At 62.4% G+C, this 22684-nt stretch overlaps 1 protein-coding gene across 4 annotated transcripts in view; it reads left to right on the top strand.

The window, feature by feature from the left end:
- The window catches only part of heph (polypyrimidine tract-binding protein 1 heph), an 84331-nt gene that overhangs the window by 32129 nt on the left and 29518 nt on the right, over window positions 1-22684 (top strand). For 2 of the 4 annotated variants that reach the window (XM_037221343.1, XM_037221342.1), the window contains exons 1-2: window positions 3850-3994; window positions 20925-21014. In XM_037221343.1, coding sequence (XP_037077238.1) covers window positions 3887-3994; window positions 20925-21014 — 198 coding nt within the window. In that variant the 5' untranslated portion in view covers window positions 3850-3886. Of the gene's footprint in view, window positions 1-3849; window positions 3995-16993; window positions 17156-20924; window positions 21015-22684 lie in introns of those variants that run through there. The other 2 variants (XM_037221345.1, XM_037221344.1) reach the window with 2 other exon arrangements.

The following is a 22684-nucleotide window of genomic DNA, read 5'->3' as shown; positions in this document are numbered from 1 at the left end:
TATACAGGATGGAATATGGTGCGAGCTCCACACGTCTGTCGTCGGCATTGACTCCGCCGTCTTATCTAATCAGTGGGATTTAGACCGAGGTGAACAGGGCGCAAGCCTCTTTGATGATCCCCTTCCTCTTTATGGGCTGTCTGTTGCCAGCTACAGCCAGCCCACGTGGGAAGGGATCAGTAACCGACCGGTCATTTTTTGGGCACATTTTTCGGGGGGGGAGGACAATGGTTCTATAAATATCAAATACCTAGTTTTTGAAAGTAGGTAGTAATATTAATTAATTAATTGTTAATATTTAGAAGTTTATGGGATTGCCGCATCAATGTAGAACATTGATGTGACCTACTGATGTGGCACATTGATGGCATCATCTATCTACCCTCTCAATGTAGGGTAGATAGATGACGTTAATCCCCAATAGCACTGGCCGCTTTGCTGTTGAAGACTTGCAGGCTGGTTGGTAGATGAGTAAAGATCAGAAGGAGAGTGGTTTTGGGCGCGAATTGTCAGCGTTCGCATATGGACACTGGACCCATGCTGGCGTTACAGCTAAAGGAGGAACTAAGTAGGTGACACGCCTAACCCTGCGTGGGTGGGATGGGTGTGTGAGCTCCTTGGCTCCCCTTTTCTCTTCCGCCTCTCTACTCACCTGAAGATGGCGAACGACAAAAATGCATGGCCTCAGCTATTCTGCCCCAGCCTTCAAGCCTTGCAACAGCAAACAGGTCATCACTGTTAGAGCTGAAAGTCATCTACTCAATCTTGGTTTAAGTGGTAATGAATGCGTGAAACCTTTCTGTCATCTGACTGTACAGTGAGAGTGGCAGCATCGTTACCGGCTGAACGTTTCCTGGGCATTCCGTCCCGTCCCGTCCCGTCCCGTCCCGTCCCGTCCCGTCCCGTCCCGTCCCGTCCCGTCTCGTCTCGTCTCGTCTCGTCTCATCTCGTCTCGTCTCGTCTCGTCTCGTCTCGTCTCGTCTCGTCTCGTCTCGTCTCGTCTCGTCTCGTCCCGTCCCGTCCCCGTCCCCGTCCCGTCCCCGTCCCCGTCCCCGTCCCCGTCCCGTCCCCGTCCCGTCCCCGTCCCGTCGCGTTCCGTTCGTTCCGTTCCGTCCGTCCGTCCGTCCGTCCGTGTCAGCGTCTCCTATGGATTGTGGACATCTGTTGACGCCGCTTGACTTCTTCCTCCAGCCTCATTGGTGACCTTGGGTGTCTGCGACCCCGATCATGACCCGGTCACCTCGCCTTGTGCCCATGGGACGACCGCCGAGGAGCGCTGTGCTCTGTCCGCGCGGCGTTCGGGCGCGGCACCACCTGCCTCCTGCCGACCGATGGCGGGTGGGCGTGGGGCGCGAGCCGATGACTCGATGGCCCGCGGCGGGCGGGCCGTGCCGGCAGCGGCGCCGCCGGGGTCAGTCCCGAGAGCGGCCAGACTGTGCCGGCCGCTGTTGTGGCGGCCGGCTGAGCCACGGTCCAGTCCGGCCCGGCCAGAGCCGGGGGCAGCGTCGCGTCGCTGTATGGCTGCCGGTGGCGGCGGCGGTCAGGAGACGGGAGAGGTACTGGCTAGCCTTGGCAGTGAGCTGTCGACGCTCATATCGGACGCTGTAAGGCTTCCCCGATGATATGTCTGCCTGCGGGCTACCTGCTTGCCTGCCTGCCTGCCTGCCTGCTTCCCCGTTTACATTGGATGCCTGCTTAACACAAATGCGTAGCAGCATCCTACGGCTGGTAGCGCCCGGAGGCATAGACCGCCCGGCTTTCCCCTCTCCGACAACAAAGGGGCTTTGTTTTTGTTCTTCTTTCGTCTGCCGTGGGCGTCGGCGCTGGAGTGCTGCCCTTCGATCCCGCGGCGGAAATAATGCCGAAGAAAGCTTCTGCGAAGCTGCAGTGTCGCGCGGGGTCGCTGGGCCTCGCCATGGTGCCGTTGAATGGGTCGGCCGACTCGCTGTTCTAAGTACTCGTTTGCCGCCGTTTGCCAGACGTCGGCGGCGGGCGGCTGCGACGCTATTATCAGCGCTCTGTTAGGCTGCGATCATTAGCGCTGCCGGCCGTCGGCGGCAGAAATCCACTTTTGATGCAGCCGCCGAGTTCGGCGTCCCAGAGCCACGGCCCTAATGGCGACTCGTAAGGTCAAAGGGGCGGCGCCTAATGGATGACGTTATGAAGCGATTGCCGACGGCAACGGCAGACCGAGCGCTGGTTAGCCGGCGAAGGTGCCCGCCGCCCCCGGGGCGTGCCGCCGCCACGTGACCGGCCTGACCTCGATTGGCTGTGTGGTTGGACACCCGACACGGCGCGCGCGCGGTTTGATGTCGCTAATTTTAGTGGCGCTCTGTATTTTCTCGGTCGACACAGATGGATGGCGGCGCGTGTTATTAGTGGATGGAACAAATGTTGTGGCTGACTAATGACCCGGCCGGGGTTGGAAGTCTGGTTTGGCGCTCAGCTGTCGCCATCGTCGGCCCGGCGGCTTCCGTTTTTTGCTGCCATCACCGGAAAATGGAAGAGGAACTAATGGCCCGTGGATTAGCGGAATCAGGACATTTACAATGGGATTAATATGTGGCCCAATGTGTTTGCCCTATCCTGTTTTTTTGTGATGAAGCCGAAGCCAGGAAGCCGAATCCATATGCAAGCAATTTAAAGCTTGTAGTTCCGTTGAATCATCACCTAAGATGTCCCATGTCAAACAATGAATTCCAGATTGAATCTTTCATATCATATTTGATGACGCCAGTACACGCTCATTGTGATCATCGGACACGTCTGCTCATTGTTAGCTGACATGCTCTGACGGCAGAGTGAAGCGAGAGGTCGGTCCAGTTTATCTAACAGTGGCTATGTGAATGGCCCTTTTGGATGTCAGCCAGGTCGCTTTAGGCGACTGATGCCGTTTGCCGCTGCTGCTACTGCAGTACATTTTTCACAGTACCATGACCTGGAGTTCTTAAATTTAGGCAAAGTTCTATGGCATGTTCCAAGATTTATGCCAGTCTGTTTCAGCTGGTGACGAAAAATAGGTATTTTCTGTATCCATAGACAGCGCAGCACGACGGTAATCGGTAATGGAGTCCAGACGATAATTTGATAAGCGCCCTCTCGGCGCAGGTCGGATTGCGTCGCTTGACACGATCATCGTTGACGTCATCACTAACCTCCAGTTCGTAGCATATATTGTCTCTCGTTGAGATAATCGGGCTATATATTTCCGTTCGGATTAGTTCAATCGGCGTATCGGCCCGGCAGATCGTCTCAAAATGGTGTGTGTTGGGGGTTCGAAGTACCCCCGGCGCATCGTGTGCTGTGAAATGTCCAAGTGACACCCGGCGTAGTACAGCTCTTCTTCCGGGCATCCTTCTCTTGTTTCTCCTTCCACAGTAAAATAATTCCTTGGGGGCTCACAAAGAGCAAAACGCTGCGAGCTCAAGATCAGCGAGATCATTGCGAACTGTACGACTTCTTCGCAGCGCGTTTACGACGCAACTTTTGTTTGTCGAGTCGCAGTGTCTGCTCCCCGCCCCCGCCCTACGTGAGCGCGCGCTCCCCGGAGTGTGGTCTGTCGTCTTGTCTGCCGTTTGGCTGCTGTCGTTGCCAGCCGGTGACTGGACCAGGCCCTCCCAGCCCGGCATCGACTGCGGCGTCGGCGGCGCGCCCGTCGCTGCCTTACCTGTGTCGCGCGTGCCGCGCCGCTCTAGGAGGCGCCGGCCGCCTCAGCTGCCGACACGCCCTTCCCCCCCCCCCCCGCCCCCCGTGGGCAGGCGGCCGCACCAACTGCAGCCGTTTTTGCCGGCCGTCGCCGGGGTGCATGATGACACGCACGCGCTGACGGCCGGCGTGTCTTTGTTCCAGGTAAGCCCCGCGATTCGCTAGAGGTGCGCATGTGACTATGAAGCGGCCGGCGGTGGAGGACTTCTACCCGGGTGTGCAGCCGCAGACGCTGGCGCTCATCGGTCCCGACCTGGCCGGACTGTACCACTACACCACGCTGCTGCAGGTCAGTGGGGGAGGTCAGACCGGGCGCCGGATGTGCCGCACCGTGCCGGGTCAGACGCCTCCGCTGAGGTCGCGCCCTGTGCAGTGGCTGTGACGCGGGCGAACGACTGCCGCACCGCTGCCGCAGGTCAGTCATGAGGTAGCGGTAGTCTCAAGAACCCCGCTGACGTCCGGGCGGGTGTTCCTGCTTCCCGGCGCGCAAGCCATTTGCACTTGCGTCTTTGTGTCGCGGGCACTTGTACACAAGTGACGCCGCACTTTTTCCCTTAAGCGGGATCTTTGTGAAGGCTGCGGGCCGAAGGATGGGTCTGCAACAGCGTCGCCGTGCTCGTGAAGGGGCCGTTGTTGCGGCGTTGGAAGGCCGCGAAGTATTTCCCGGCGTCTGACAGCTTTCTCCGCGACGCCCTGTTTCCGTTGTGGGTCCATTGGTGACCACCTTCCCCAGTCTGCACCATTGCCTCCAGCGGCGTGCATGCGCCAGAGTCGTGCCGCTCCGCCCTGTTCCCGTGTGTTGAATGGTTCACAGGCGCAGCCTCACTGACTGTTCCGTGATCCGGCCATGGGCGCGGGGTGGGACCGACATTCGTGTCGCAATGGCCTGTTGACGGCGGGGTGCGCTGAGTCACGCCTTTTGGAGGAGCTCACCAATGACTCCATTTGGCTTCGGCGGACTGCGGTGCCAGCATGGCAGCACGAACACGATCATCACGAGTGCTGCGGAAGTTCCGGCAGACCGCGGGGGCGCGCGAGACAGCTTTACGCCGGGCAGTTGTCAGCTAAATAAACAGCAGTGCGCAACCAAATAGCGACTGCGGCGTGCCGTTGGCGGTGGCGACGGACGTGCAGGTCGAAGCATTAACAGGTTGTTTTAGTTTGTCCGTGAAGTGAATGTAAGTTTGACAGTACAGTTGCCAGTTCAGCTAGATTGGAAACCGCTTTATGGGTTGGTGGGTAGGGCAACGCAATCTTCCTCGAGACAGACGTAAACGTCGGGCTTATTGACGGTAGTGGGGCTTTGTTCGTAATCTAAACCAGACTAGCTCTGTAACTGCCGGCCACCAGTTGCTTGGCGACGGACCTGTTGCCCGTGCGCTCTGCAGTGACGCCGGATGCTGCACTGTGACGCCCATGCCGTCCCCGGAAGGTCACGAAGTGGTACAGCACTCGCTGCGAGGAAATGAGCTATAGCCTAAGATAATGTTAGTTAATGTAAGATAATGTAAGCATGCAACTTGAGCGCTTTGATGCGATGTTGGTGGAATATTGCAGGTCTCCGGAAATACTTCCAAGCGTGATAGCATCAGCTCTCTGTGTGGCCACATCAGCTCTCTCCTACTGTTTCCGCTTCACTAAAGTTCATGTGCGTGTTCAAAATTCGCACCCACGCCACCAACGCAAATGGGTTTTGGACCGTTCATAAATAACGGCACGCATTTTGGCCATTTGTCAGCCACTCCCGTGGTTACGCCCTGATTACTCTGGGCTGGGCTGGGATAGGGTACGGGAATGCGAAATACCAAACAAACTTTGGGTGTTTTTCCTGCGCCGTCTGCCGGCAGCAAATAGCGGCAACCCAGCCAGTGTGCTGAAGTTTCGTCATGTTTTGTACATAGCTGGGTGTCCGCCGAGTTGCAATATTCCCTTGGATGATCGTCAGTTTGTCGCACAAGGGTGCCTCGGTTCGGTGTTACTTTGGGTGCTTAGAGCCCGGCGTAAACAATGCTTTGTTCGAGAATGAATATATCTCAAACGCATATACGACGCTCTAAATAATAGACAACCCTCTTTTGCTTATTACCTGGTGCGCAATGCTTAAAAGGTGTCAAAAATAGGGAAGAAAATATATTTCGACCACTAACCTTATGTGCAAATAGATTATAATAGTAGCAAGTAGAACTTGTAGCGTACGTCTGAGTAAAATCGCGTGTATTTGGTCTGCTTACACACCGATGCACTTTACTCCGCGCAATTGTTTTAGTGTTTTCATGGGAACACCATTCCTGTCGTTAGGAGCCAACACAAACCAAAATGTTCAAGTTATTTCATATTTTTGGTAACTGGCGAAAAATGAGACACCGATAGTGTACTGGCTAAGCTGCGCGTCTGGGAGGTACAGGCCTGGACCCCCTGTGATGCCGCCCCCCCCCCCCTGCCAGAGTGGGAGGTAGGCGACACCATATAGCCTCAGCGTGAGCGCTTCGTGAGGCCCCAATGACGGCGGTCAGACAAGAATTGTTCGCAGCGGTATCCATGATGTCACGAGCTCTTTTGATCACTTTAGCTCTTCGCTGTCCAATACATGATATTCGCTCTCAACTCTAAATAACCACCAGAAGTTGTTATTGGAAATCCCCGCCTTTGAAAGCAATCCCTAGATGGGCAAGTTTTAATTGTCTGCCATCTCCAAGCATTATGCCTGCTTGGGAGGTCTTCTCCCACGGCTCTTCGCCGTTCCGAGAACTAGGTAACTTTGATCACGGCCATGACGTATATGAGAAATAGCGTTGGCGATTTCGCCACTAAGTTTTCAAATCCGGACCCAAAGTTAGGCCCCTTTGTCTCTTGCGCGGCGAACGGAGGTGTCTGGCGGTCACTTCCCACTGGAACCAGGGAGACGCCCCCTCGCCGAGCCGACGTTTATCGGGAGTCGCGCGTCCCTAGATCTTTGTGTGGCAGCGGACCCTGTGTTGGGACCGTGCAGCCAGTGTTGGATCTGGTGTTGGAATTCGCAGATGTGCTGGCTGGAAAATATCCGAGCTTCGGACGGCAGTCGCAAGCTCGATGTGAAGCCCTTGGTTCAATCAGACGCAAGCCTTTGGTAGCTTGACCTTTGCTTTGTTCAGCTAGCTAGCATTTTCCGCATTGTTGTTACGTCCGGCGAATTGTACCGTTTCGGGTCAGCTATATTTTTTACGGCAGTGGACGTAGACCAAATAATTGTGTTGCCTTGATTTTATCTGCAGGATCCTTATGGTCTTAAACATTGTAATATTTTTCTTTCCAATCGGCTTTTGCTTCCTCCCCGTTATTTGTTTTATTCAAAATTTGGTTTTCAAGTCTTCCGTCACAGCCATATGCATAACTGTTTGCTGACGGAACTAACCCGAGACTAGAAGTCCGGGAAGTGGTGCCCTCCCCACCCCGAGTAGTCAGGCTTAGCGTATCCAGAACCGCAAAAAAATTACAAAATATTTTGCACTTTTTGCTTAGTGGATGCCACCGTGATGTCATGGACTAACGTGCGGCTGTTTTTCTTCGTAAGCGTATAGTGCAGACCTTCGCTACACGTTCCTGTGCTCATCCCCCAGAGGCCCCATGTTTAAGCCAGTGATTCTCTAAATAGATATTATAGCGTAAAGAACGAAAACTGACAAGAGCAAGATGTCATATGGATCAGCAAGAGATGTCGCAGCCTTCTATCTACGTATGAAGGTATATTGTATATATTGTATATAAGTATATTGTATACAAGTATATTGCTCGGTCGACTAGCCCATTTTAAGGGATTGGGCCTTTGAAAAGCTGTGCTTTTCCTTTTCAGAGCGAAGCGCAGTATGATTCTGGAAACTGTATTTCGAACCCAACGCACGGAGAGCAACTCGACGCTTCAGCACATTACTAATCGAGAGCGGCACCCGAACTCCGGCCTGAGGGCATCGCCGCACCCCTTGCCATTGTGGGGATGAACTCGATATCGTTTCCAACGACATCACGAAAAATGATCCCTCTGATCTGTAGTGCGTCCCCGCAAGACATCGATTACCGGGACAAGCGGACCGCGCCGCGAGCCGTCTGCCCCGGCCGGACGGTTGCCACGGGAGGATACTGAACGCTGCAGACCGCCCGGCCGGTCGTACAAAGGCACTCCAATCTGCCCCGGAGCTGTTATGGATTTCGTCTCGTCCGCGCGCGGAGGGCGCAGGTGTCGGCTAATTCCATCCCGGCCGGCTCCCACTCGCTCGCTGAATGTTATCCCGCCCAGCCAGGCGGAATCCGGGTGCCGCCGATTCGGGCGGGCTTTTGAGCGCGCTGCATGGCTGGCTGGGCGGGCTCCGTCCGCTGGCCGGGCGGCCCGCGGGACGCTCGGCCGGCGGATGGAGAACGGGGAGCGGCGGGCCGGCGGCTGATGGGCCCCGCGGGAGGCGGGCGCGCGTCCGCTCTCACGCGCCGGCCCGACGCGGCCAGACCTGCCCGGCCGTATGCTAATGCGGCGGCGGCGGGAGCGGCGAGGACTGGGGCCCGGGGACCGGGGGCTGGGGAATATGGGGACAGGGCGGCTGGCACGGCCGACTGGGGACCTCGGCTGATCGATGAGCGTTGGGCTCTGCGCGGCGAACGGTCGGCTCCGAGGTGTCATATTTGAAGACGGTCGCCGGGCTGGGCGGGAACGACACAGATGTCGGCGTGAAGTTGCAGGATCCTCCGGAGACGGGGCAGACGGATGGTTCTTTGGCCGTCTCCGTGCGGGAACTGTTTCCGCTCGTGACGCTGACAAGGGAGGTGGTGAGAAACCTGCCGCCATTTGACCCGGAACCGAGCCAGAGCCGCGAAACAGGGATCAGCGGCGAGTTCGGTGTCTGAGGACTGCAACGATGTCCAGTTAAAGTCAACAGGTGAAGGCAACTGGTGACCTGCTAGGTAAGGTCAACCTTAATCCTTAAGAACGTGAGGTCGAAAAAGCTACAACTTCTTGGAACAAAAGTGGCACTTTCCGAACAGACAGGCAGACAACCTTAATCTTTCTCAGTTTCATCGCAGAAGGTGACCAAGACACATGACACGTACATTTATTTTGTATCATCATCATGTCCACCTTCATTCACTCCATTTACGTCATTATATACTGATTACGTGCCCACATTGGCCGTCCATTGCTAACACATGGACAAGCCTGCCAACTGTTACAACATGCCTCCGCAAACCCTCAGAAATTGCGTCATTATTTGGTGACCTGACGTGGTCCGGGACCATTTGTTTCAGACATGCGTGATGAACGGGTCATCAGCCGTGCTAAAACGCCGGGGCCGCCTCGGAGGGTGTCCCGCTGGGGAGGGTGGCCACCCTTCCCCGCCGTCGAGGGAGGGTTCTCCGCGCAGTGCAGACGCGTGGAGGGTGCAGCCTCTGGGTCCTCTGAGAGCGGCAGAGCGGGGTGCAGATGCGTGGGCCGGTGCAGCCTCTGGGTCCACTGAGAGCGGCAGAGCGGGGTCAATGAGACGGAGATGGGTTGCAGAATGGTGGGCCCGGCGCAGCCTACGGGTCCTCTGAGAGCAGGCCGAGCGGGGTGCAGATGGCGTGGGCCGGTGCAGCCTCCGGGTCCCTGCTGAGAGCGGCAGAGCGGGGTGGCAAGTGCGTGGGCCGGTTTGCAGCCTTCCGGGTTTCCTCTGAGAGCAGCAGAGGGGGTTGCAGATGCGTGGGCCGGTTGCAGCCTCTGGCGTTCACCTGATAGCCGGCAGAGGCGCGGGTGGCAGATGGGTGGGCCGGTGCTGCGCCTCTGGGTCCACTGACGGAGCGGCAAGAGCGGGGTGCAGATGCGTGGGCCGCGCCAGCCGTCCGGGTCCTCTGAGCGCAGGCAGAGGCGGGGTGCAGATGCGTGGGCCGGTGCAGCCTCCGGGTCCTCTGAGAGCGGCAGAGCGGGGTTGCCGGACATGCGTTGGCCGGTGCAGCCTCCGTGGTCCTCTGAGAGCGGGCAGAGCGGCGGAAGGAGGCAGGTCGGCCGAGCTGGCCGGCGTGAGGCTGTAACCGCTGGCCAGTTCAATCTTTTATGGACGAGGAGCGTGGGCCACTGCTTCCCTAAGTTACTTCCACTCGTTACTTCTGAATGAACTCTCAAATGACTCCAATAGCTGTTCGTTAACCTGGCGGACCAGGAAGGCCAGGAAGTTTCGTCAGAGGTTATTGCTGGATCGGCCTCGGAACTTGCAGCGCCGAAAACTCAGGGCTTGTGTTTTAGTCTGCCCTATCGGACTGCGCCGACTGGGCTAAAAGCACGCGTGGCTTCAGGCAATCCTCGGCACGCTGGCCTATGCGGATGCACACTGGGCGCCGCAGCTCTTTTGGGTGTGCCAGGGTCATCAACCATTCGGTGCACACCTGGCGCGCAAAACCTTACGGAAAAACAGCTCTATGAGTGGACCTTTGCAACGATAGTACTGACGTCATGAGTTGTCGCTGGACTGGCCTTGGTACCTCGAGCGCGCGAAACTCAGGCCGCGTTTTTAATCGATGTTACCGGGTCGTAGCCGTCTGGGCGCGGCGAAAGCCTTTCTTGCAAGGGCTGGAAAGTACCGGTGGTCCAGTTGTATTCAGTTCAGCCAACTTCAGTTGGTTTGCTCAGATTCGTCAAAAGAATGGGGGCGGGGGGGGGGGGGGGCGGCTCGGTTCGTTTTCGTGAGTCCTGAACATAAAGCCTTAAAGACTCCATGCTCTGGAGTATGTCTCAGTTTCGATTTGCTGCACGATTGACCATGGAGTGAATCGCCTATCACAAAGCACGACGTTCCGTACTGACGCCTAGCGGTTGCACAAAACCACATATTTCAGCATCGTGAATGGAAAACTGCAGGGATCATGATTAGGTGATTGCGCGCTCTATTGACTTAGCAACTCCCTGATTAGATACAGCAAGTTAAGAGCTGTTGCACAGTTTGAGCGTCACGAACGAGACGTGCAATAGCAGCGCGGCATGAAACAGCCGCCTTTGTGTACTTGTCCGTCGATTGCAGCCACAATCTGTCGGTTATCGTGTGCCCCCCCCCCCCCGCACGGCATACCTTTGCCTGCGGTCTTGCTGACATCGAGTGGCTTCGAGAAGACTCATAGTCAGAACCCTTCCGTATTGGCAGTACGCAAATTGCGCTCATTGATGCTTGCACCTCACGAAAAGATGGTAAAAGAAGGGCTATGCTTATTTCTCTCGTTTCCATTATTGTGAACAGTACATTGGTGTTACTTATGTAAGCAACCATGCTGAGCCATCAGTACATTCTGTTTTTGTGATAAATTAACAGGGGATTTGAAAGGCAATGCCCCTTCATATTGTCATAAGGAAAATGGCGCCCAACGTTAAAAATTATGCGTAATTTCCGGTGGCGGCGCAATACTTGTCAAGGCAGGCGCAAAAGCTCGATCCTCACACGGCCCGGATCCTCACCACGAGCACTTCCTGCGCAAAGGGCTTCTCGTTCTCGTCAGCGCGTTCCCCGCGGTGGATGTCGCCGAGCGGACTTTGCGCCTTGTGCCGGCCTCCAGAATGCGGACGTGTCTGATGGCGGTGTGGCAGAGGCGGCCGCTGGTGCGCGTGGCCCGCTCTGCGGCCGCCCCCGGCCGCGGCGGCTGGGCTCGCCTCTGACGCCACAGCGGCTGGGCCGCGGCACGTGTCGCCCATTCAGCCGCCGAGCTCCGCCCGTGTCGGTCCGACCTCGCCTGACCCCGCCGGTGGCGACCGCGCATCGACTCGAGGTACGGGTCGAGCCGGGGACGGTCGCCACTGGGTGGAGACCGCTGGCCGGCCGTGGATCACCGATGGCTGCTGGAGCCTGAGGTGACCACGGCGGCACCACCGAATTAGGCCAGCTCCTGAAGGGCTACTGCTGAGGCCCGGCATGTCGTGTGGGGCGCACCTGTGGATGTTGGCGAACGTCTCGTCTGTTGTGTTCTTCTGCAGTTCTTCCCCCATCGTCGGAAGCATTCGTATTCCGTTTCTAGCGAATCTGTCTGCCCCTGCTGCTCCTCCACCGCTGGCAGCGTGGTCGACGATCAGCCATGTCGAGCCACCTGAGCGCCCCTTCAATGCGCCCCCTGCTCCTCACGGGCCCGGCAGTCACGTGCTGACCCCCGCGCCCGGCGCGCTCCCGGGCGGCGGCCTCCGTCAGGGGACGGGGCTGTCGCGGTCGGGCGCCTCTGCTCATGTGTTCGACCGGGTCCCAGTGTTCTGCGCGACGCCAGGTGAGCCGTCGAGGAGAACGACCGCCGCTAGTGCGGGTCGTCCGCCTCCACCAAACGGATGGGTCGGCCGCCGCGGCCACCTGCCCGCGGCGGCCTCGTCCGCTGTCGCCGACGGTCGGGGCACAAGCGGCGGCAGAAAGATGGCAAGTGTGCCGGCAATACAAATTCATGATGGCGTTCTCTGCGCTCCTTCCGCGCCTGCCCCAGGCTCTAGTACTCTGAAATATTGAGTGGCGGTGGTACCTCCGGTCGGCGACTCACGGCGCCAGTGTGCAGAACTGGCCTGCGGCGGACGCCCGTGGTGGTGGCCGCGGCAGCAGCCGGGCCGCCACCGGGCCGCCGCCGGGCCGCCACCGGGCCGCCACCGGGCCGCCACCGGGCCGCCGCCGGGCCGCCGCCGGGCGGGGCTGCGGTCGACCGGCGGTTGCGGCCGACGGAGCGCGGAAGCTCTCGAGCGCTGCCGGCGGCGCGCCGGGCCGTTCTGGGGCCGTATTTCCACGACGCACCACCCCGTGGCTCCCCGGGGGCCCGCCCTGCGGCATTTGATCGCTCAAACTGGACGTGGCCGTGGCAGGCGGCTGCTGCCGGAACGCCGCCGGGCGAGCGAGCCGCGCTGCAGCGGGCGCCCCGGGGGATTACGCGCCCGGGCTCTGCCCCGCGGCTCTCTCGCCGTCACTCACGGCCGGTGCCCGACGCGACCAAGCTGGAAATGTTGGCCGCTGGCTGTGCTCGGTCGTGTTAAAGAGCCCTGACGCGAGGGGTAGCGCGGCTTATTCATCCTTTATGTTGGCATTCCAGTGCCTTTTGAAGCCAGTTCAGAGACATGGAGCGTTTCCAAGCACATTCATTTTCCGATTAGAACACGATTACGGTACTTTTGCTGGCGATTCATGCATTTTAGGTCTGATTCAACCCTTGTGGGCGAAAGAGTGATGTCTTGCTGCATCCCATGGCGGCCACAAGTTGTGCCCTTTCGCCCTCCCAGCCGGTTTGTCTGCTTGGCTCGCTTTCCGTCAGCTGGCGGAGCCGCGTTTTACGACTGCCTCGGACCTCCGTGAGCGGTGTGCTGCGATGGGCCACCACTCCCGCGGCCGCCGGATGGCCTGTGCCGGCCGCCGGTGGGCCATTCATTGCCATCAGGGTCGGGCCGTATGGCGGCCGTTTGACCCCGTGTCGATCGGCGGACGGGTGGGGCGGCTTGTCATCGGGACTCGCCTCACGTTCGGCCGCTGTCTGGCTGCGGGGGGCGTTTGCCGTCCGACGGAGGCCGTTGAAGCCGGCGCGCCTCCGGTGGATCGGCACAACTGGTGCGCTGCCGTCGAACGGGACGCCGTCCGTCTCGACCACCCCCGGGGCGCCGCGGCTCCTGCCAAGTGGTGGTGTCTTCAGGGCTCACGGACGGGGCGCCGTCCGTCCTCACCACCCCCGGGGCGCCCCTACTCCTGTCAGGCGGCGGTGTCTGCGGGGTTTCACGGACAAGCGCCGCCTAGGCCAAGCAGAAAGTGCGGCGGAAACGCAAGTGCACCTCAGTGGAGGATAAAGGACTGTCAGATGCAGCACTGGGAATGTGAATTGCCACCTCGGTCACGTGACTAGTCCGGGAAATTTATTTTCTGCTCATATGCTTCCCCAGATGTGCTGATGTGAAATGTCTGATGAAATGGAAGTATGAAATGAGTCTGAAGCGTCTTTGATGGGCGATGACGCGCTTTTGTTACGTCCGTCGGCTCAGCGACGCGTTGGGCCGGAATGTCCACCAAACGCCAATGTCCGCCAATGTCCGCCAATGTCCACCAATGTCCACCAATGTCCGCTAATGTCCACCAACTGTCAATGTCCGCCAATGTCCACCAATGTCCGCCAGTGTCCGCCAATCGCAATCCGATGATTGCACGGCACACCCGTGTTTACGGAAGGTGGCCTGCTTATTTGTTCTGTGTATCTGTAGTTCTGCTGCTTCTGTTCATGACGTCAAAGACTGTCTTCATTTCGTCTGAAGTCCGCCCGTGGCGCTGCCTCCAAGTGCTGACGTGGCTCAGCGGACCGTGAGGGCTGCAGGCGTGACACACTCCTCTGCTATTCTGGTTGTTTTTCGTCTTTACGCCGGTCGCTTACGCTATCGGGGCCCCGCGTCACGCCGTGGGAGTGCCCCGGGATGGTGTGTGCGGTATGTTCTCGCCCGGGATGGTGTGTGCGGTATGTTCTCGCATCGGGGTGGTGTGGCGGTATGTTCTCGGTTTCGACCATATCGGGCCCGATGATTCACGGTATTTTCGGCGCTGCGTGATGGCGGCCAATTAGGCTCGGCTGTATGGGCGTACGGGGCTGATATCCCGTCCTTGGGTACTTCTCATTTTAGGCATCGCGGAGGCCCTCCACTTGGAGAGTCCACTTGAAGTCACTCGAATCCCGACTGATGTCGACCTGAAGAGGCGTGCTCGGGAGGAGGAGGGGGCTGGGCGAGGCGAGTGGAGCGGGTGCGTCCTTTTCCCCACTCGTAGAGCTGGCTCGGCCGCCATCCGCACGACCCGCGCAGCCGCCGGCAGGAACCCGCTCGCCGTCCGGGTGCGGTGCGATCCCCGGGTTCGATCGGCGCAGCGCCATTGATTGGAGTCCGGCGCTGGTGCCGCCTGTCGGCCCGCTGCCGGTAAGGGCCGCACCGGTGCCCCGTGGAGGCGGCCCCTCCCCCTTCTTCCCCCCCCCCCGCCCCGCTCCGCCTGGTCCCGCCGCGGCCTGGTGCGGGCCGGGAGCCTACCGGCCGGCAGTGCGCGGCACCCTTCGTTGTGGGAGTCAGTCGGACCAGGCGGCCCATCGACAATGCATTGGTGTGAAAGCACTCCACGGTGCGCGATCACGTTGGCTGGTCTGCACAGGTGGTCCGTACCGGTCCCTGTGCCTGGGGCTGTGCTGAGGACGCAGTGTGAGCCCAAAGCGCTTTAATCTGGCAGTCGCAAAATAGGGGCCTCCAGAATGGCACGGAAGAGGAGGGATCGTGGTGCGGATTTCAGAACTTTCAGATCATTGGCTTTGCTTGCGCAGCGCATAATTTCTCTCCGTGTTGTGTTGTCCCTTTAATTGGTAAACACAGGTGCAGGTGCTGTGCTTCGAAAAATGCGCTGAGAGCGACTGTTGCTGAGGCCGTCAGTGGCGGGGCGTTGCCGGCCGGTCGACCCTCGGCCCCGGCCCCGGTCACCGCCGCCCGAGGCCGCATCTGAACGTTCCCACGGCCCGCACGGCGCCGAGCGGCGCCGGGTCGCGCGCCAACGTGGCCGCCGCCGTCGCCGCCGTCGGCGCCGACCAGCGTGAAAGAGAGAGAGAGAGAGAGAGAGAAAGAGAGAGGCCGGCAACAGGGGAGGCGGAGGATGAGAACCGACGAGGAGGGAAGGAGGAAGAAGGAAAATTCTCAGGGGATGAGGAGGGTAGAGGAGACGCTGCTGAGGAGGACGGGCGGGAAAGGAGCGGAGGAGGCAGCCGGTTAGGAGGGCGAGACAGCGACGAGGGGTGGCGCCTGACTGGCAGCGCCTGACCGGCAGCGGTATGTGGTCTCGCCCGGGGCTGCGCCGGCGGCTCCTGCATGCTGGTCCGGAGGCCCTCAATAGACAGCGGCTGCCAGGCACCTCGTATAGATGATAGCTGGTGCGGTGTTCGGTATGGGTTGATGTTGGCGTACTGTCGGCCTGGGTGATTGGGAGGTGTTTGGCCTCGGCCAACGTCTCAATTGCCAATAAATGCGAATAATCATAATATTTTAATTTCACCTGGCGAGGTAGCCGTCTCGAACTAACGCTGCGTCTGAGCTCTGTCTGAGCTTTGAGTGTGCAGTTCGTTTCATTTCAATTCATGTGCCTGACACGTCTAATGGCGGGCTCCTAGTCAGGCCCAGGGTTGACGAAATCAAAGCAATTTTGGCCCAAAATAACCGGATACAGTGTCTGAGATCAAGCCCGGGGCTCACGTTGGTAGCATTGACGGTCGTTTACCGTGAAGCACTTTGCCGCGCTCAATAGTGGACCGTTTGGACGGCGAGTAACGCTGCACAGGCGGGCCGCGCCTGGAAGACCCGGGCGCATAATTACAGCGCCTCCGCGCTCCTGAGATATTCGTCGGAGCGGCAGCGCCGGCGGCTGCTGCGGTGAGATCCGGCCACTTCGGACGGCCGTTTGACGCGCCAAGGCAAGCGGCCAGACGGCCTGGAAAGATCCAGGTCAGTCCTTTCGTCCTTTGTGTGGCCTCAACTGGGCCCTTTGTGGAGCCAGCCGTGACCTTCGGCGCGTTGGGACGCGGCGCGGGTGCGCGAGACGTTGGAGACAGGACGAGGCGGAGTGGGAGGCGAGGACTGCCCGGACGGCGAGAGCTCCAACACAGGTCACTCCACACTTGGCTCTGTGCTGGAAGCAACAATGTGCTTCGCGCAGCAGCATCGTTGTGTGGTTTTTGCTGGGGCTTAGACTCTTAGTCCTCACAGGTTTTTTTTTTCTCGTTAGACCACTATGACAGTGCATACAGGGAGAGGCTTGCTAAAGCTCGAAATGTCCGTGGGATTGGGTGTGGCACCCCCGCACCCAATTGCACCGTGAAAGCGTCTCCTCTAGGTCCGTGCTTTTCCGACCATATTGCTGACGGCACCTTCCGGGTCGTACATCGCGGATGCAAGGACCGTCCATTTTCTTCGATCTCTACAAGTTGATGGTGGCGATTATCAAAGCACTGACCGATTCTTTATAAAGCATTACCGGAAATCTGCGCCAGCGTTCATAAATGGCGCGCGGCGCCGCTGACGGCCGGCGGCCGAATTCAATGAACTTTATCAATGCGCGCCACCGGCCGACTGTCGGCCGCTCGGCCCTCTCTCATTTGGCGCCGATGTGCTCAGGCCGTGAACAGACGACGCCGATCTCCGGGGAAGAGTGGCGGCGCGGGCGTCGTATCATACCTGCTATTGGCCGCGGCCGCTCACCTGTTGCGGCCGGGCAATCGATAGGCGCGGCCGCTAGCGCGCGGACCCTGCGCAGTGGATAGACTCGCGCCGCGTCCGGCCGGCCGGCGGCAGCGGGCGCATTCCCTCTGTTCGGCTGGCGGCGGTCGGTGCTGCTCCTGGCCTCGCCGCTCCTCTCTGCGTGTCCGGCGGCCCTCGCCCGCTCTCGCCTCTCCGCCCAGCTACGCCCGCCTCGTTTCACCTTCTTCTGTCACCCTGGAGTCGTCCGCCTGCGTCGAAATGGTGAGTGGCAAGTGTGGCCGACGTAGCGGGCGGGTGACGTGGCGCCGCCGGCCTCAGGTCAGCCGGCGCCGGCCGCGCTCGGGTCGACTGCAGCATGCGCCGGGGGCGGGTCGGCGGTGACATCACCCCGGCCCGGCGCCATGACGTGGCCGCGCTGGATGCAGACGCCCCGTCACGCAGCGCAGCGGTGACGCTACGGCGGGCACCGCTGGCCGCCGAGCGCTGGGCTGAACGGCTCCATATACGGGCGGGGCACGTAGGGCCCGGCCCAAGCCAGCCAGTTGCCTGTCACATGGCTTTCTCCCAGCCGTGCCGCCCGGGACTTTACCTGTTCACGAGCGCAGCTGACGTAACCGGAGCCTTGTCCGCCGACTGGCCACCGTACGGCTGCCGGGACCGGCGCCGGCAGCCGGCCCGGGCGGGCGGCGGCGGCGGCGGGTCAGACCGTCGCCGACGCCGCAGGCCGCCGGTCATTATGAGCGCCGTTTTTTGCCGGGCGGCCGGGCGGATCGCCCGTCGGCCGTGTGATTACGGCCGGACGGCCTGCGAACGCCGCGGTCGGCCGCTCCCAGGCAGCGGCGCTTTTTCTCGCGCCGGCCGCCGGCCTCGGCGGCCCCGGCCTGGGCGCGGCGCCGCCGGCACCTGGCTAACCCGCCGACCCGGCCGACCCACCGGTCCGCCGGCCAGCCGGGCGGGCGGCGCCGCATTCTGGAGCGGCCCCGGCGCGGCCAGCTGGCCGGGCAGCGGGCGCCGGCCGGGCCGCCGGGCCGCCGCCTTTGTCAGCGCCGGCTGGCCGGCCGGCCAGCTGCCCGGCGCGCCCCTGTTACCGGGCCGCCCCTCGCTTCGTGCCCGCCGAAGGCCACAGCGCTCACAAAAAGGCTCCCCGGGATCGCCGGGACGCGCTCCGTTTGAAGGGGAGACGGCCGCTGGGGCCGGTGGCTCGGTGCGCCGCTCGCTCGTCGGGATTACAGAGCGGCTCGGTCGGCCGGCGGCGCTCTCCCAGCGGTGTCGGCCGCCTTTCGAGAAGCAATCCCTTTCGGAGATTGTCGCCCGGCGTCTCGCGTTCGGAGGCGACCGAAATTCAATTTGCGACTAACAAATGACGTTTGAAATGTTATTTTCCGAAAATGCGGCAGCAGCCGGAACTTCTCACGGTTTCAATTTAAAACTTTCCGCTCGAGGCTCACTAATGAAATGCCGGTGGCTAATCTGCCATTAAGTGCCGCGCGACGTTCGGCGCGGGTTTCCGGGCGGCGTGTGAGTGCCGGTGTCTGGAGACGGCTGCAGTGCCTCCTCCGCCGGCCGCGCTGAGTGCGTTTTGGTGTTTGAGAGACGCCGCCAGACGCTGCTCCCCGCCGCCGGCTCCCCACTGGGAGGCGTCCCGCGGGTCTGGGGCGGCCTTGAGCGGGCTGGCGGCGGGGCGCCCTGGAGGCGGCCGGGCGAAGCGGCGCTGCCGCCATGTGGAGCGGACGCCGCAGCCTTGGGCTGGCGGGCCGGCCGGCCGGCGCGGCTGAGCCGGCCGGCAGAGCCGCAGCTAACGGGACGCGCGGCCACGGCGTGAGAGGAGACGACGGGCGCTCAACCGGCGCCATTCGGGCCGCCGCACACAGTGGCCCGCCCGGACTCACGCTTTGAGCGCGACTCCACAACATATGGCCTCAGTCTGACCAAAAGTAACCGCATATTTTGGTAGAAATTAGCAGTTAATGATTGTGCTTGCGATTGTGTGACATCTGGAGTCGGTTCGCGTCTCCGGGGACCCCACGCCCTGACATTTAGAATATGTGTTTTGCGGTTGGTAGTAGAAAGTAGCCGAAGGTAACGAAACCGGCCAGAGAAGGGGCTGGGTGCGCAATTGGCGGCCCAGGTGAGAGGCCACGCGAGGGAGGGGCTGGTCGGCGACCTGGCGGCCCCAGTGAGAGGCCGTGTGAGCGACTCAAGGCCGGCGCTCACCTGATCCCTAAATGTGAACGTGCGGGCCGGGCGGGACCGGCTGCTCACCGGGCGCTGGTCCCGACACCGGCGGGCCTGCCGGGCCGGCCGGCGGGACAGGTTCTCGGCCGGCCCGGGTCGGGCCGCGGCGGACACGCTCGGGCGGCCGGCGCCGCCACGTGGGCCGCCGGCCGGCAGACGCCCGGTCTCGGGCCGCCGCGCCGCCGACACGGCTCAGCACGGGCCGCATTCCGGGCCGGCCGGCAAAAACAAGGGTGCGCACCCCCCGCGGCGACGCCGGACGGTACCTGTCGGCCGTCTCGCCCCGCTCGGCGCCGCGGGCGCCTTGGCACTCCTGGCACTCGACGTGCCTCGCCCTGGCGGACCGATCGCAGCCGATCGCGGAGCGCCGTCTAGAGGGATGCGTCCGCTGTACCTGCCCTGGGCTGTACCCGCCCCGGTGCGTCTGCTGTACCTGCCCCGGCGCGTCCGCTACACCTACCCCGGTGCGTCCGCTGTACCCGCCCCGGCGCCCAGGATGACCACTGAGATTTGGGCGCGCTCGGTTGCCCCTGCCGCCCGGCGCCCCGGGGGCTCCGACCTCGCCTCTCACCTCTCGGAGCGGCGCCGCCTGCCCGCCGTCCGGCGGTAGGCCACCGGCCGCGGTCGTGCCGCTGCCCGGGCCGGAATGCCGGGGTCGGCCGGGTCGCGGCAGCGGCGGCGGCGGCGGCAGCGGCAGCGGCAGCAGCGGCGCGCCTAGAGGATGAACAGGCGTGGAGCCGTGCGGTGACGGGTGACTGTGCTGCAGTGCCCAGCAGCAGCGGCGGCGGTGACGGCGGCGGCGGCGATACCGCCGATCACACCCGCCGCCGCCGCTGTCCGGTCGGTGCGCGCAGGACAGCACGCTGACGGCCGCCGTTTGTACGCCACCTTTGATCCGATGCGCCTCTAGCCGTGTCCCGCGCCCATAACTACGGGTCATTTATTTGGCTCGTTCCTCTGATGAATAGCGACCGCAGCACGAATCGTTAGCTTAATTATACATGACACAACCGCTGAATCGAAAACGAAATATATAATCTCATAACGTCGTTACTGTCGCAACCTCCGGCGGCCGCGTGGTCGGGTCGCGGCCGGCGCGGCGCCGCGGCCGTCGCGCGCGTCTGGCGGCGGCGGCCGGCCCTGTGTCGCCGGCGCCGCCGCCCGGCGGCTGGCGTGCCGGCCGCAGCTGCCGGCCGCTGACACCTGTGTGAGGGCCCGGCACGCCAGCCGCCGCTCGTGCCGCCGTGGCGTGCCGTGCCGTGCCGGCGGCCGTCCGTTCCGCGCCGCCGCCCTGGCAGGAAGCGGCCCCCGCCGCCGCGCCGGCCGTCGTGACGGCTCCGGCCGCAGCGTCGTGGACGGGCCGCGGCCGTGACGTCTCGCCGTCTCTGAGAGCCCCTCAGCGTGACGTCCCCGGTCGTCGCAGGTTCGCAGTCTGCGGCTCTGGTCGACTGTGGGTGCAGCGCTCCGTCTCGGAGCGTGATGCCGGCGCTCGCGGTGTCGCGCTGGCCTCGGCCGTCAGCGGCCGTCTTGCGCCGCCAAGACCGTCTCCTAGCGTGGTGTCTCTAACCTCCTCTGACCATGCGTTTGCGGCTGGCTCGGTCTCGAGCTCGGCGCGTGTGCTCTGACCGTTTCTCACCGTGTACCCTGACCGTCTCTCACCGTGTACCCTGACCGTCTCTCACCGCGAACCGAACCCTGACTCGGCACCCCGGAACCGCTCACGGTCTCCGTCCGTACGCGGCCATGACGTGTGCGTCCGCGCCGCCGCTGACGCCGCTGCCGCCTTGTTTTTCAGCGCGGCTCGGAGGAGCTGCTCGCTCCAGCCGGCGCGGTACCGACCAACGGTGCCATGACGCTCGCCGACAACAACAACGACGCCAAAAAGGTACGCCGTCGCCCCCGGCTGACGGAGCGCGCCTCGATCTTCCGCTCGTCGCGTCGATGTGTTGTGCCGGGCCGCGGAGCGCATCGAAGCTGACGAACGCTGACGGCGGGGCGACACGGCGCCCGCCGACGGTTCGCCCGCAGCGCGCCGACAGCCGTCGCCGCCCTCTGCCAGGCTCGGCGGCGGCGGCGGCGGCGGGCGGGCCGTCGCGAGCCGCGACGCTCCGCCGCGAGCCGTGACGCTTCGCCGCGCAGCTGTGGCCGGGGCTGCGGCAGCGCGTGCTGCTGGTCCGCCGCGTCCGCGCGTCAGCGCACGTCGTCGCTGTGACGCCGTATGGTCGGGGTTCGCCGGCGCTGGTCGGCGGCGGCACCGGTCTGCCGCCGGCGCTACACGCCGCCTATTTGTAGCGGGGGGATGCTGTGCTGCGGCTCGCGTGTCGCCGGCCGCCGGGTCGCGTTGCGCCGGGTGATGCCGGCTGACGTCATGGCCGTGTCTCCGCCGCGCCGTCTTCAGCTGAGGACTGCGCGGTCGCACTAATGACGTATTGCGCGCGCGGCGTCGTGCCGCGCCGCTGGGTTTTGCGCGGGTGTCGCTTCGCCCCACCGGCCTGTCCCCGTGGCGTGGCGTAATCTATTCCAGAGCGACGTCGGCTGATCTTTGCCGCGCGGCTCTCGTCTTGGGCGTGACGTGTCGGTGCGCTGTCGGCGCCGCGCCGGCCGGCTCGACGGCGACCCGGCCGTCCTGCTCTCCTGGCGCGTCTCCCTACCACCGGTGGCGGGGCAGCCCGGCGGCGCCGCCGGAGCCCGACCCGTCTGTCTCGGGCGCGGCTAGCAGCGGCCGCGCTTGGCTCGTGGTGGGCTGAGCTCGATGCCGACACCAGGTAGCCGATGCTGACCTCAGGTGTGCCCGGCGGCGGCGGAAGCCGCCGCCGCCGCCACCGCCACCGCCGCCGCTCCGCGTGCCGCCTCGGTGCGCGCGGCTGTTTTTGTGCGGCGGCGACGAGCAATTGGCCGCCAGCCCGCGGTGGCGAAAGACGCGGCCGGCGGAGGGCGCGGCGCGAGCGGCGATCGCACCCCGTGGGGCGGGTGGCAGACGCTCACTTGGCGGACGGCGGTATTGGCGTGGTGTGCTGTTGCCGGGCTGCGCAGCATGCGCGGTCTATTTGTATTGGGCGTGCCTCGTCGATCTCCGTGTTCTTTGGCTGGCCGTCGTGTCGGCAAATGCCACGACCTGGTCGCGCGGCGCTCCGGCGGTGCCGAACTGCGCCGCCGTGTGGCCCGGTCTCCTGGCCTCAGCGCCGCGTTTTCCCCAAACGTAGCGGGCCTCGCGCACCCGGGCCGTTCGCGGCGGTGCTCGGGGCCGGAAAGGTGCGACCCGACCATGACTGGTTCGGCAGGCTGTGAGACAACCGCTTGCCCCTCGGAGCGCCGTCGCTGCCGCTCCGGTGTGGCTGTCCCTTTCGGCGGCGGCGGCGCGGTAAGCTCGCTGCGAGCTGAGGGCGGCGTCGACTGCTGCTAAATAATGCAGCAGCGGCGGGGACGACCCGAAGTTGCGCAGCGAAACACGGCGAGGCGCCGGCTCCTGTCTGTCTGCCACGCTCCGGGTCCGCGATCGGTTCCCATCCGCTCAACTTTGGCAGCGCACTTCGCTCCGGCGTCCAGGCTCTCGGC

The sequence above is a fragment of the Pollicipes pollicipes genome, unplaced genomic scaffold (assembly GCF_011947565.3).
Source record: "Pollicipes pollicipes isolate AB1234 unplaced genomic scaffold, Ppol_2.1 Scaffold_4740;HRSCAF=5597_pilon_pilon_pilon, whole genome shotgun sequence".
NCBI lineage: Eukaryota > Metazoa > Arthropoda > Thecostraca > Pollicipedomorpha > Pollicipedidae > Pollicipes > Pollicipes pollicipes.
Note: the sequence above shows the minus strand (reverse complement) of the source record. Positions and strands in the feature narration are given on the sequence as shown.